Consider the following 14,859-nt stretch of genomic DNA (forward strand, 5'->3'; position numbering starts at 1 on the left):
GCAGTGACTGACTGAGCAGCATCCTCTAACAGCTTTGTGCTGTGTGGTAAAGTTGTTCCTCTCTGCAGTGGTTTTGTCACAGTGCTGCTTTGGATACTGAAGATTCTCTGGAGAAGCAGAAAGTTTACAAGTTCAGAGGTGAGCTGGCTGTGAGACAAGGAAACTATCAGGTACTGTCACTCATTCAATTTAGTCTGTGCTCTCTTACATCAAACACTTCATGAAAAAACATCCAACTTAGTTTCAGTGAGACGTGGAGGTCTTTCGTAACTGGTATTTTTTTAGCTGACAAACAAGTGTCCATTCATGACCATCAATTTACATTTTTATCAGCAGCATCAGTATTTGAATATTTCCACAAGGCTTGAACCTAGTTTTCTTATTTCCATGTTTCCTACCCAACAAGTCGTCTCATTAAAAAGGGGATTTTTGTGGTTCCATTTCATGCAGCCAAAAGTGCACAGATGTAGTAAGCAGTGTATTTATTGACAATTTGTTTTTGCCTTTATTTTGTCATTTAATTCGTCTTCAAGACCCAATAAAGTCTTACTTGTTATCATCCATCGTCCACCTGGGCCTTACACTGAGTTTCTGTCTGATTTCTCAGACTTTTTATCTGGTTTATTGATCAGCTCAGATAAAATAATTATTGTGGGTGATTTTAATATTCATGTAGATGCTAAAAATGACAGCCTCAACATGGCATTTAATCCATTATTAGACTCAATTGGCTTCTGTCAAAATGTAAAAGAACCCACCAGACACTTCGATCCATACTCCAATATATTGTAATCATGCATTTCCACCCTCATGTTTAGACGCCTCTTTTGAGGTCTGGACACAGAAAGGTATTATTACTCTCAAAGACTTATATATTGACAGGCAGTTTGCATCATTTACTCAGTTGCAGAACAAGTTCTCTCTCCCTGCGTCACATTTTTTTTATTATTTACAGATAGGAATCTATGCTCGTCAGAGTATTTCCATCTCTTCCGGAAGAGGGGTCAATTTTTACACTCCTTCTGAGCTCCCCGGATTCTAAAAAGTTGGTTTCTGGTTTTGTGAAAGCCTTTTCTAAGTATTTAAATTTTAAATCTGACTTTTTGAAGATGGCATGGGAGGAAGAGCTTGGTTTGCTGATTGGAGATGAGGTGTGGGAGAGGAGTCTGTGTAGGATCCATTCTTGCTCTATAAATGCAAGGCATCAGTTAATTCAATTTAAAGTGCTTCACAGACTTCATTATTCAAAAATTAAACTGCACAGGATTTTCCCTTCTATCAGTCCGATATGCGATCGTTGTAAACTTGGAGATGGCTCTCTCACTCATTTATTTTGGACTTGTCCCAAATTGCATAACTATTGGTTGGACATTTTTAAATGTTTTTCTGGTATCTATAATTGCACATTAGAGCCGGACCCAATAATTGCATTGTTTGGATCTTCCTCTTCCCTTTTACACCTCAGCTCTGCTGCACAAACTACAGTTTTGTTCGGAATGGTAATTGCTAAGAAAATTATCTTGACTCTCTGGAAGTCTGATATTGTACCTCAATTCAAAATGTGGCTAACAGAACTGACTGCTCTACTACATATGGAGAGAATTAGGTACACATTAGCGGACAAACTTAGTAAGTTCTTTGATGTGTGGCAGCCATTTTTAGACCATGTATTAAAACAAAGTTCTGTTTGATCGATCACCAATAACTCGGCCTACCACCTTAGCGTTTTATTTCTGTTTATTCCCAGTGTTGAAGTAGTATTTTTGTCGATGCAGTGTAATCTTCTGTCTTCTTTGTGTGTTTTAGCCCTTGCTGTTGTGTTGTCTGTTGTTGTTGTTTTTTGTTTGTTTTTTTGTCTCTTTTTTTTCTCTCTTATATCAAAAAATCTCAATAAACATAATAAATTTTTTTAAAAAAAATGTAAAAGAACCCACCCACCACTTTAATCACACTCTAGATCTTGTTTTAACATATGGCATAGAAACTGAACATTTAACAGTGTTTCCTGAAAACCCTCTCCTGTCTGATCATTTCCTGATAACATTTACATTTACAATAATTGATTACACAGCGGTGGAGAGTAGACTTCATCACAGTAGATGTCTTTCTGAAAGCGCTGTAACTAAGTTTAAGAATATAATCCTCCCACTGTGAGCAGCTTCAATGCCCTGTACCAACACAGAGCAGAGCAGCTACCTGAACGCTGCTCCAACAGTGGTCGATTATCTTGTTAATAATTTTACCTCCTCACTGTGTACGACTCTGGATACTGTAGCTCCTGTGAAAACTAAGGTCTCTAATCAGAAGTACCTGACTCCGTGGTATAATTCTCAGATGACACTAAAGCAGATGACTCGTAAGCTGGAGAGGAAATGGCGTGTCACATATTTAGAGGATCATAATTTAGCCTGGAGAAATAGTTTGTTGCTTTATAAGAAAGCCCCCCGCAAAGCCAGAACATCTTACTATTCATCACTGATTGAAGAAAATAAGAACGACCCCAGGTTTCCCTTCAGCACTGTAGCCAGGCTGACAAAAAGTCAGAGCTCTTTTGAGCCAACCATCCCTTTAACGTTAACTAGTAATGACTTCATGAACTTCTTCACAAATAAAATTTTAATCATTAGAGAAAAAATTACCAATAATCATCCCACAGATGTAATATTATCTACAGCTACTCTTAGTACCATTGATGTTAAGTTAGACTCTTTTTCTCCAATTGATCTTTCTGAGTTAACTTCACTAATTACTTCCTCCAAACCATCAACGTGTCTTTTAGACTCCATTCCTACAAAACTGCTCAAAGAAGTCCTGCCATTAATTAATGCTTCAATCTTAAATATGATCAACCTATCTCTAAAAATCGGCTATGTACCACAGGCCTTAAAGGTGGCTGTAGTTAAACCTTTACTTAAAAAGCCATCTCTAGACCCAGCAGTCTTAGCTAATTATAGGCCAATCTCCAACCTTCCTTTCATTTCAAAAAATCCTTGAAAGAGTAGTTGTCAAACAGCTAACAGATCATCTGCAGAGGAATGGTTTATTTGAAGAGTTTCAGTCAGGTTTCAGAGCTCATCACAGCACAGAAACAGCTTTAGTGAAGGTTACAAATGATCTTCTTATGGCCTCTGACAGTGGACTCATCTCTGTGCTTGTCCTGCTAGACCTTAGTGCAGCGTTTGATACTGTTGAGCATGCTGTAGGTATTACAGGTACTGCACTGCAGTGGTTTGTATCATATCTATCTAATAGACTCCAATTTGTGCATGTAAATGGAGAGTCCTCTTCACACACTGAGGTTAATTATGGTGTTCCACAGGGTTCAGTGCTAGGACCAATTCTGTTTACATTATACATGCTTCCCTTAGGCAGTATCATTAGAAGACATAGCATACTACATAGCATACAGACATAGCTGTCAGACTGTACAATCAGAACTGCTCCCAACAAACATAGATGTTTACATCTGCGCTGTAACTGCAATAAGTTAATCAACCAATTCGCACTACAACCTGGTTTGCCTCTTATCTGTAGTTATTTTTCTTTAATGCAATAACTGTACAGTACTCTGTTTATAGTAACCATTGTCCTTAATGTAAATATGTAAGAAAAATTGTGTATGTTTCTGTTCTGTGTCCTGTGTACTGTTTGTTTGTATATGTGTCTTTCTGGCTTCTGTTACAACCAAATTTCCCCTTGTGGGACAATTAAAGGATTATTCTATTCTATTCTATTCTATTCTATTCTATTCTATTCTATTCTATTCTATTCTATTCTTCTATACATTTTCACTGCTATGCAGATGACACTCAACTCTATCTATCTATGCAGGAATGTCTTAAAGACATAAAGACCTGGATGGTCGCTAACTTTCTGCCTCCTAATTCAGATAAAACTGAGGTTATTGTACTTGCCCCTGAAAATCTTGGAAATATGGTATCTAACCAGATTCTTACTCTGGATGGCATTACCTTGGCCTCCAGTAACGCTGTGAGGAACCTTGGAGTCATTTTTGACCAAGACATGTCCTTCAACGCACATATTAAACAAATATGTAAGACTGCGTTCTTCCATTTGCGCAACATCTCTAAAATTAGAAATATCCTGTCTCAGAGTGACGCTGAAAAACTAGTTCATGCATTTATTACTTCCAGGCTAGACTACTGTAATTCATTATTATCAGGATGTTCTAAAAACTCCCTGAAAAGCCTTCAATATTCCAAAATGCTGCAGCAAGAGTGCTGACAGGGACTAGAAAGAGAGAGCATATTTCTCCTGTTTTGGCTTCCCTTCATTGGCTTCCTGTTAAATCCAGAATTGAATTCAAAATCCTGCTCCTCACATACAAGGTCTTGAATAATCAGGCCCCATCTTATCTTAATGACCTTGTAGTGCCATATCACCCTATTAGAACACTTCGCTCTCGCTCTGCAGGCCTACTTGTTGTTCCTAGAGTATTTAAAAGTAGAATGCGAGGCAGAGCCTTCAGTTTTCAGGCCCCTCTTCTGTGGAACCAGCTTCCAGTTTGGATTCAGGAGACAGACACTATCTCTACTTTCAAGATTAGGCTTAAAACTTTCCTTTTTGCTAAAGCATATAGTTAGGGCTGGACCAGGTGACCCTGAATCCTCCCTTAGTTATGCTACAATAGACGTAGGCTGCCGGGGGATTCCCATGATGCATTGAGTTTTTCCTTTCCAGTCACCTTTCTCACTCACTATGTGTTAACAGACCTCTCTGCATTGAATCATATCTGTTATTAACCTCTGTCTCTCTTCCACAGCATGTCTTTATCCTGTGTTCCTTCTCTCACCCCAACCGGTCGCAGCAGATGGCCCCGCCCCTCCCTGATCCTGGTTCTGCTGGAGGTTTCTTCCTGTTAAAAGGGAGTTTTTCCTTCCCACTGTTGCCAAAGTGCTTGCTCATAAGGGGTCATATGATTGTTGGGTTTTTCTCTGTATCTATTATTGTACGATCTACTGTACAATATAAAGCGCCTTGAGGCGACTGCTGTTGTAATTTGGTGCTATATAAATAAAACTGAATTTAATTGAATAAAGTTAAATGTTAAGACTTTTTGTATTTTGTTCTAAATACAGAAGATGGCACAGGCAGGCGGAATGACAAAAAATAAAAAATAAAATAATACTGAAAAAATTACTTGGTACACATGAGAGTCAAGAGTAGTTTTATTTTTTTATTAGCATGTTAAATGAACTCTGTTGTACTTTTATTCAGCAGGTTATCAAAAATATAACATTTTCCCATTGTTGTATTTCATCAGGACAAGATACAGCATGTAACCTTTGTATTTACATTCTGTATGTCACATGTTAATAGTAAACTTTCCACGGGGACATCCCATGATATACTGAGCCTTTCTTCTTCACTCTCTGTGTGTTCATAAACCTCTACTGCATATGAAAAATTATTAAAATCTCTCGTATGTTTGCCTTTTATTATGTTTTTGTTATGGTCCTGGGTCTGTTTACAGAGCGGTTTTTAGATTTTTGGACTTTTGAGTTTGTTTTCTTTAAATCTAGACAATTTAAAAATGTCTTAGGGTTTATATTATTTCATATAAATCTTCCTCTTTGTGTAATCAGACTTGTTCTTGGTCCCTAGATTTTCTCGTCTGGACTTGCCGAGAATGCGAGTATGAACTCGCATACTCGACAATTGAGAAAGGCTCAATAAGTCATATATGGAAGCAACAGAGAACAATAAAGCATGTGTAATGGTTTCTTGTTCAAGACATTCTTGTAGAGAATAGCAATGGGTTTTGACAGTTTTGTTTTCACATGGTTTATATTAGACTTCCAGCTAAGTTTATCATCAATTATTACTCCAAGAAGTTTATTTTCGTACACTCTTTCAATTTCAATTCCATTAACCCTGATTTTAGATAAATTTTTCATTTATCTAGTGCCAAAAATAATACATTTTTTTTTGTTTAAATTTAACGATAACTTATTTATATCAAATCAGTTTTTCAATATATTTAACTCCTTTTGAACTGTAGTCAGAAGCTGTTCTAGGTTTTTACCTGAGCAATAAAGAATGGTATCATCAGCAAACAATACACATTTTAACGGTTTGGAAACATTACATATATAATTTAGATTTGGGTATGATCCGTTTCCTCCTCTTTTATCAAGTATTCATCAGTGATGTTCCTGATAGCTGTTCACTCTCACACTCACACCAATGGCCCATTTCGAATCACCAGTTAACCTAACCCTGTTAAATGCATGTGTTTGACTTCAGGAGGAAGCCAGACTACCCTGGAGAGATCCCACGCAAACACAGAGAGAACATGCAAACACCTCAGCCAGATGGTGGAGCTTTTCTCCAGTCTTACCATTTATTTTTACATATTCAGCTGTGCTCCCACCCGTTTCCTCTTCCTTCTTTACCTTGGGTGTGTTCAAATGTAAATGGTAAATGGTCTGTATTTATATAGCGCTTTACTAGTCCCTAAGGACCCCAAAGCGCTTTACATATCCAGTCATCCACCCATTCACACACTGGTGATGGCAAGCTACATTGTAGCCACAGCCACCCTGGGGCGCACTGACAGAGGTGAGGCTGCCGGACACTAGCGCCACCGGGCCCTCTGACCACCACCAGTAGGCAACGGGTGAAGTGTCTTGCCCAAGGACACAACGACCGAGACTGTCCAAGCCAGGGATCGAACCGGCAACCTTCCGATTGCAAGGCAAACTCCCAACTCTTGAGCCACGATCGCCCCTATCTTTTTTTTCCTATCTTTTTTTTTCCCAACCTCTTTTTTGCTTAACCTTGATGATGTTTTTATCAAGGTCAGAATCAAAGGTTGGTGGGAGAAGTGATAAGGAGCTAGAAAAAGAAAAGCCGTGCATTTATTAGAACAATCTTACTCTAGCATCTTTAATAGTGTGGTGCCGGATGTCCACCATGTTAAAACTATAATGTGCAGAATGCAGACTACAAAATTTGCGTCTTAGTTTACTAAACTGTGTTTTAACAGTTTTTTTTATACAGGTTATGTAAATGAGAACAGGAAAAGAGAAAGAGAATAGTTAAATGAGTCACACAGAAGCGAATTCAAAAATCTGTGGCGCATAATTTACTTTGCAAATTGCACAAAATCTAACTCCAAATAAAATCCAGTCTTCTGTCTGTAGCGGCTGTGATAGTTGTTTTTTTAGAAGTTTGTAGTTTTAGGAGGGGAAGATTTTATCAATGTAGTGATCAAATGTGCTAGTTTCTAATTACTGCTCATTGCTGGTAGAGTTTATGACTCTTAGATGCAGATCTTTTTATCTACCTCGGGAATTCACCGCTGTGCTCATCACAGCAGTGTACATCCCACCCAGCGCTAATACTACAGAGGTGCTCTGAATGTGTGAGCTGTACGGGCGATCAGTGAGCTCCAGAACTAACACCCCGATGGACTGTTGATTATTGCCGAAGATTTCAGTCACACAAATCTCAAGTCAGTGCTTCCGAAATTTAGAAGTTTGTAGTTTTAGGAGGGGAAGATGTTACCAGTGTAGTAGTCAATACACGCCAAGGCCTTTATCCTACTCATACAAACTTCCAGTCCAAAGATCTTACAGGAATGAGCCCAGAATAAACAGAACAAGGGGTCAATATGAGGAAGGATATATCCAAAAAAAATAAGGTTTGGAATAAAATTAGAACATCACAATAAAAGGTCACTAACGACCCACGGTGCACCTTTAGTGGTGCAATCCACCACTAGTATGTCTGGTTGGTTAGCCATCACCAGTTTGTCCGTCTGTGTCTGGAAGTCCCACAGGATCTTAGTTCGGTCATTCTCGAGCACCCTTGGGGATGTCTCCCATTTTGACTTTGGGACTTCCAGGCCATACTAGGCACAAATCTTCCTGTGAACTATGCCAGCCACTTGGTTGTGATGTTCCATGTTTACTCTGAATGCTAGCATTTTGCACCCTCCTGTTATGTGGTTCATAACAGTCATTCCTTATTTTACTGCCCTCTGCCATGGCAAAGACTAGAGATAATATTTTAACACGTAATAAGAAGAGATGAGTAAATAGTGAGAGTCAGTCAGGGTGTTTGTTGGGTCTGTGTTTCCACAAACCCCGCCAATTCTAGAGACTTATTCATCATGAAGAAAACAAGACAGTCGATTGATCGATTATTTGCGCAAGGGAGGCCTCGTCTGTGTCCACCACGAAAATGACCCCCAGATCTGATCTGGTGTGTGTGTGTGTGTGTGTGTGTGTGTGTGTGTGTGTGTGTGTGTGTGTGTGTGTGTGTGTGTGTGTGTGTGTGTGTGTCAGACCTCCTGCTGACCAAAGGGTCGTAAACCCAGGAAAGAAACAGATCTTTCAGATAGGATGTATCTGCAATAAAACCTCCCCCAGCACAGAGTGGTTGGAGAGGTGGTAAGGATCAAAGGAATGGCTTTGATCCTACTGCTTGAACTAAGACTGTACAAACTTAAGAAACACAATGGCAACATTCAACAATTAGACTTAACAGTGCTAGTGTAAATCAGTGGTATGTGTAGCTGTGGAAAAGATGAAGAAATACATACTGAATACTAAATGAATACTTACTACATACTAAATGAATAATACTCACATTACTGCTGTTTCTGCAACACTACATCAGCCTCCTTTCCACTGAGGCATGGCTAGCATATTCAGTCTCCCCTGAATCACTGTGTTTCTTAGAAATGTCCTCATTTGCTCTAAGGCTCAACTTCTGCTCTAGTCATGGGTGTGGTGATGGGATCATTGGGAGAGTGACAGTCTCTGAAAAGACTTCCCCTGGGTTGTTCAGCTGGAGCAGGTCTACAGAACCACAGCAGGCTCTGAACACTTCCTCGGTGTAGATGAGGCAAAGCTTGGTCTTTAGTTTGCCTCCACTGAGGACAGGATAGACTTTCAAGGTGTTGCTTTAATATTTAAAATGACCAACCAGCAGATATTCTTTCTAAAATGGAAGAACCAGTTACTGTGATTTGAATGAATTGTGACCAGTGTTTTAAGTTTTTAATATCACAACAACAGCATGAAGAAATTTCAAATCTGAGGTCATTTTCACAGCCTGCGCTGCCATCTTCAGGACAAAAAGTGCAAAACATTTTTGAATGTCTTTTGAATAAAATATGAAATATTTAGAAACCAAATGCTCAAAGAGACACATTGCAGATATATTTGATTTGATAACTTTCCATTTTTACTCCCTGGATTTTTGTTTTTTTTAAGCAAACTTCAGTTCTCTCAGTGAAAGTCCAGCATCAAACTTGTATGGTTTAGATTTATTACTGGATGGAAAACTTACAATCATATAACATATTTTGGTTAGATGACTGGAATAAAAGACAGCTCTTATGCAATAGCAAACATGAAAATCAGAGCACCTCATTCTAAAAGAAAATGAAAATAAAAATACTCAAATACTATCTAGATGGGAAGAAATTTCACAAACTGACTCATTGCAGTAGCGGTATCCTTTTATAGTACCATACTCCAATTCAGTGAGCTCTTTAGAGCGTCATGTTTTTGTAAAGACAAACTACAAAGCTGAGTGTTACACATCCATGACCAAGGGGGGCTCATATACGTTTCCCCCCAGCAAAAAATACTTCAGCAACCAGTGGTGCTATATACTCTGAACTTGTACTGTACTTCCTACTACTACCAGCCTAACTATTTCTATTAATCTTCCTGCTACTAATAATAATATAGTGATTATAACAATAACTGAAGCTCAAATATAGCAAAAATGATTTTCATGGTTTTATGTGATGGCCAGTTATCAACCTGCATAATAAATATTTTTAGACATGGACACATGCAGGTATTAAAATGTAAGTCTACTAATATATGCTGTGCTATTGTAGATAAACTTGTTAGTCTGTAGTGGACCTCTTATCACTTCTGAAGGCTGATTCATGTGTTAAAACGGATCTAGAAGTAGCTCTGAGCTCAGGAGCTGCTCAGGTCCTTATTTTATGCAGCAGCGCCACCTGCTGCTCAAAGCAATGAACTACCAGATGAGGTTTAATATTGTCTCCTTGTTCACAAATTAGGCTCTACACACCCCCATGTTCACCGAGCTGTGTGCTTTATCAGTACAACTCCTTCACGCTCTTTTACACATGAGCACAGTGACAGACCTGAGACTGAGACCAAATCAAAAGTTCCTTTTCATTGGTATTTGGTTTCAGTACTCCGTGCCTATTGTTTCAGTGAGTTTTCATCCTGGCAGCAGTTAGAGGTGAGGGAACCTCTGCAAGATACAAATAGATGTCACTGAACTGGAGCTCTGGGACAGACGTCACTTTCAGGAATTTAAATAAAGCTGAATATGGCAGAATATGAATCACAAGTCCCTGAAAATTAGAGTTTCTCTTGATGTCTTCGTTATTCCTCCATGGATAGATGATCCAGCAACAACACTTTTGTCCTGCAGTACTACCAACTGTCCACTATTGGCCATGTCGGTCACATGACTGAAAACTATGTTGGAGGACAAACCCAATAAATTTGGATCAAAAGATCCGAACGTGTGAGAAGCACTTTTTTCTTTTCTTTGTCCCTGTCCCCTTCGTGCTGTAGCAATCAGAATTATTGTCTGAAAACCAAAAAGAAAAAGAAAAAGAAAAAGAAAAGCCAAATGGATTAATTTTTTCAAGTGGATCATTATGGCTTTGCCATGGTGCATGTGAAGGACCAGGCAGCAAAGGGATAGAGAACACAGGAAAAAAATTCTTCAAGATGGTTTTTGTAAATTTTTTTATTTTAGCACCCAAACAAAGCTAAAAAAAGGAGACAGAATTCAAAAATATAATTGTCACAGCGTGGAATGGACAAGTTTAACTAAGTGATTTTATTTTGCATGTGTTGCTGTGTTTTATTAGTTTTAATTTTTTAATAATGTACAGTGTTTTGTTCTTATGATTTTATTGCATGTTTTTATTGTATATATTAACTTGTCCTGGAGAGACTCCAGCCCCTCCTGATCACTAATTGCACACACCCGGCAGGTCACAGAGACCTGGCAGGACAGAGCGAGGGATTGGCAAAGTAGATGGTGGCAGGCGGCGGCGATAGAAACCGAGAGATCGGAGGATATTCTCGAGGGAAGCTTGAAGACACTGGCGAATTGGTTGCAGAGAGGCAACTGGGAATATTCTGCTGCGGTGCGGGAGATTCGCAGCTGGGGGACGAGCAGAAGTAAGCCGGATTTCGGGCGAGACAAATGACGCGCGCTTGGGCCTAGGATAGCACCGGTGTTCCAGATCTACTGGCGTTTAAATCAACTGGCGTTAGTCGAACAGATGTGCGGCAGTCTTGCGTTTCAGGAGCTGCTACCGACAAACCAGCAAAAAAAAAAACGCCAAATGTGTCATCTGTGACACTTGTGAGGTTATCTCAAACACACTCCGTCAGTCTTGATGCTGTTGAACAACTAAATGTTTAAAAATGTGGCGAGTTTACCTGGTGATATCCTCACGCGCGACGCAATCGCGAAAACAGCAAACAAGTAATACCACACCGATGTTGTTCACAGGACAGCAAGAGTAAACGATCGGGAGACTCTTGTCGTCGTTATCGTTCCCCCCCCCCGGTTTATTTCTCCGAATTCAGCGTTTTTGCTTCACAACAGAGAGTGATATTATACCCCTTATGTCAAACTGAGTGATTTATGGCCCCCCTAATTGATTTATGACCCCTAATAAATTATTCATGAGCTCCGGAAGTAGGAAGTAATTAAGTAATAAAAATATGATATTCATAAAAATATGATATTCATAAAAATATGATATTCATAAAAATATAATTGATTATTTAGAAAGTTTCTTATATATCAAAATAGCATTCTTTTATTTCTTTAAGCAATTAAAAAATTTTTTTTTATTTTTTTATGCTCAAAAAACGCCATCTGGTGGCGGGTCAGTGTGTGTGTGTGTGTGTGTGTGTGTGTGCGCGCGCGCGCCCGCGCGCGCCCGAGGCTGTGTGTCTGGGCGCGCGGGGGCGCGCCCGTGTCTCCGGACCGTGCTCTCTCGGGCTCCGTGCTCATGTGTTTAAAAATGTATTAAACCATATTAAAATTGTTTAGTTAAACTTGTGCTTTTGTAACGTTCAGTATGGCCACAAACACATGCTGCATGCCTTGGGGGAAAACTTTATTTCGATTTATATGCATTTGTAGATTTAGAATAAAACTCATACTCAGAAAAAACTCGCGATCCCCTAACCCTAACCCTCCTTAGAAACATAAGCAGGGAAAACTCCTTAAAAAACCCTCCGCGATTTCTCCAAAACCCTACAATAACTTGTTAGCTACCCCTCTATTCCCAAAACCTTATATTCGATAACAGGGGAAATCCTTAGTCTTTTTTCTTCAAAAACTTCCCTCTTACTAGCAACCTCTAAAATTCAACCCACACTCTAAGTTCTACCTCGCTCTTAATCTCCGATCCACAACTTCTTGCAGAGCACAATTTTTTCCTGCTTGTTCGCTCCCCGCTCTGCTCCCGAATGCGCTGCTTACCTCGTTCGAAATTTGCGCCGGAGACCAACTCCCCCCCCTTACTTCGCCCCGCTGCCAATCACATAACTATTGCACCGCTCCCTTCGCACCCCGGTTAGCCAATCCGCTCCAGGTCCGATTTTTATGATCTCCCGCTCAGGTTAAGACTACCCCCGAGCTCCCAGAAGACCCCTGCCTTCAGACGTATCAACAACTGGAACCGCTCAGACTGCTTGCGAGTTCGCATAGGGAGCGGCCGATTTCAACAGCAACTTGCGTCTCTTTCCTTATCCGCATACCATTCGGTAAGTGTTAATCTTCCTCTCTAACTACATTTTTTGCATTTTCCTTTTTACCATTCTGTCAATCCTTTCATTTAAAAAAATAAATAAATATCACAATGGTTTGTAACAGGTACAATACACCATCCATCCATCCATTCGCCTCCACTTATCCTTTTCTCAGGCTCGCGCGGTGCGCTGGAGCCTATCCCACGTACAATACACTTTAAAATATATATAAGCTCCACTTTTAACTCCCGTAAAAGTTTATACATTACATGTCTACATCACCTATCATGGCCTCATCGGGTATCTCATATCATCTTGTTATTGTTATGTTATGCTCCTTTGATATTTTGCTAGTTTGCGTGTTTTAAAACTCTTTTTGTTTTTCTTTATATTTTTAGACCCAGATGTGTTAACCTGATCCCTGCGAAACACCAGCTCTGCGTGGATTTTGACCGCGAGTGACCGGATGTTGTTTCCGGCCTGAGGTTGCCTGAAATGCCGTGAGGCTCGTTTGAAAGATTGCGCCCGAGACCAACTCCGCCTCCAAGGCATGCCTACCTTTAGCTGCCACCAGTGAGATATCAGAGCCGGGCTCCACATATCCAATCAGGAGCACGAGCAAGACAGCTTTTGCAGACTCTCCAGAAATATACAAGTCCTTACCAACTGCTCTGCAACCCAGTGTTTCTGGTCCCCTCACTAACATCGCTTTTTGAGATATTTTTTATGAACCACCAAAAAAGCAATTTTACCCCACAGACTGGGTCTGAGGGCAGCAGCGGGGACAAATGATTGTAATGAAGCGACGGACATTTCATGGCTGGTCTTGCATAATCGTGAGTTATTATGTCATATGGTGATAAGTACATAGTTTTGCAAGAGGCATACAAGCACTGTGGAAAAAGTAATCATAAAACTGTTTTTGTGAACACCCTACGTTATGCTTTAAAAATGTGATACATGTAATGTGATCATCAAAGAACATGATTTTTAAAAAAAAAAAAAACTTTTATTCTTATGCTTTTAAAGTGTCAGATTATCTTAAAACACTTATTTGTATGTTATAATGTTTTTCTTACACCATGTGTAATTTTTATAGACACCTTATTCATTGTATCAATGTGTAATTATGTATCTTTGATAAATAAATAAAATATTTAATCTTGTATTTGTGTACTTTCTGGTGATTCAATAAAAAATTAGTCACATATCGCTCTGATAAACACAGATGGCTGAAAGAAATGTTTGATGGAACAAAGGAAACAAGTGTCTTGCTGCTAAACTTTTAAGTCACCATGGTTTAAATGAGAAAGTCTGTATGTAAAACATGAAAAACTCCATATCAGTGATATCTACAAAGGTGTACTCATTTCTTTGTAATGGTACTTTACTGTTCCAATGAAACAAAAAGAAAATCTCATTTTTAAAGTACATTTTTCGGCCATCCTGACCTATTTTCAGGGGCAAGAATGTTGATGTTAGACTGTGTTTTAAATCAGGTTGTGATCTTAAACTAACTATCACAGCACTGATTTCAGTTGTAATGTCAATTAGAATCCCAATTTGGCTTTTCTCCAGTCAGTGTTATGGTGAAATTTAACTTGTTCTTTTGTGTAATTGCACATGGCCCAGCAAAGGACCCCTTAGTAAACTGTACAGCATAAGTTTTCAATTCACTTTTGTCAGAAAACTTCACAGTATGAGAAGTTACAGCACAGTTTCTCCAAACGTGTGCTTCTTTTTCAGCCAGCGTGCTTTTAGAGCATCTACATTAGCTCATGTAGTAAAAGTACAATCAGTAAGTGTACTTTAACATTTGAGATTCCGAGTCACTCTTGCTTAGATCATGTGAACTATATCATGAACCTTTTTTTGTATAATGCATCAAACGTGTTCAAATCAGTTTATTTTCAATTTATTTTAACTAATCTAGAGACAAGCAACTCCTTTTTAGCTTCTGTTATGTATTTACCTCTCACACCTTAATCTAGATGTTAGTGTTCTCAGAGTTAACATGTCTCATGTTGCCATGTTGTATTTCTAATACCCA

General features: G+C 39.1%; 1 protein-coding gene across 2 annotated transcripts; it reads left to right on the forward strand.

Annotated features, from left to right (window-relative positions):
* Nucleotides 1–11,061: 11,061 nt before the first annotated feature.
* LOC308406226 (uncharacterized protein) lies at nt 11,062–14,532 on the forward strand. Of its 2 annotated transcripts, XM_080897096.1 has the most exons (3): nt 11,062–11,219; nt 12,680–12,824; nt 13,208–13,912. In XM_080897096.1, the coding sequence occupies exons 1-3, from the start codon at nt 11,074–11,076 to the stop codon at nt 13,220–13,222; spliced, it is 306 nt and encodes a 101-aa protein (XP_080753222.1). In that variant the 5' UTR covers nt 11,062–11,073; the 3' UTR covers nt 13,223–13,912. The 2 variants fall into 2 exon arrangements, 1 of the variants encoding a protein (XP_080753222.1); XR_013973482.1 differs by lacking the exons at nt 11,062–11,219; nt 12,680–12,824 and adding an exon at nt 12,881–12,933 and having other exon boundaries at nt 13,208–14,532.
* Nucleotides 14,533–14,859: the final 327 nt, after the last annotated feature.

The sequence above is a fragment of the Rhamphochromis sp. 'chilingali' genome (assembly GCF_963969265.1).
Source record: "Rhamphochromis sp. 'chilingali' genome assembly, chromosome: 11".
Classification (NCBI taxonomy): domain Eukaryota; kingdom Metazoa; phylum Chordata; class Actinopteri; order Cichliformes; family Cichlidae; genus Rhamphochromis; species Rhamphochromis sp. 'chilingali'.

Excerpts from the sequence above, each read along its gene's own strand:
- LOC308406226 (XM_080897096.1), top strand. The coding sequence starts at position 11,074 with ATGGTGGCAGGCGGCGGCGATAGAAACCGAGAGATCGGAGGATATTCT. Across the intron at positions 11,220-12,679 it reads CAGCTGGGGGACGAGCAGAA|GTTAAGACTACCCCCGAGCT; the intron begins GTAAGCCGGATT and ends TCTCCCGCTCAG.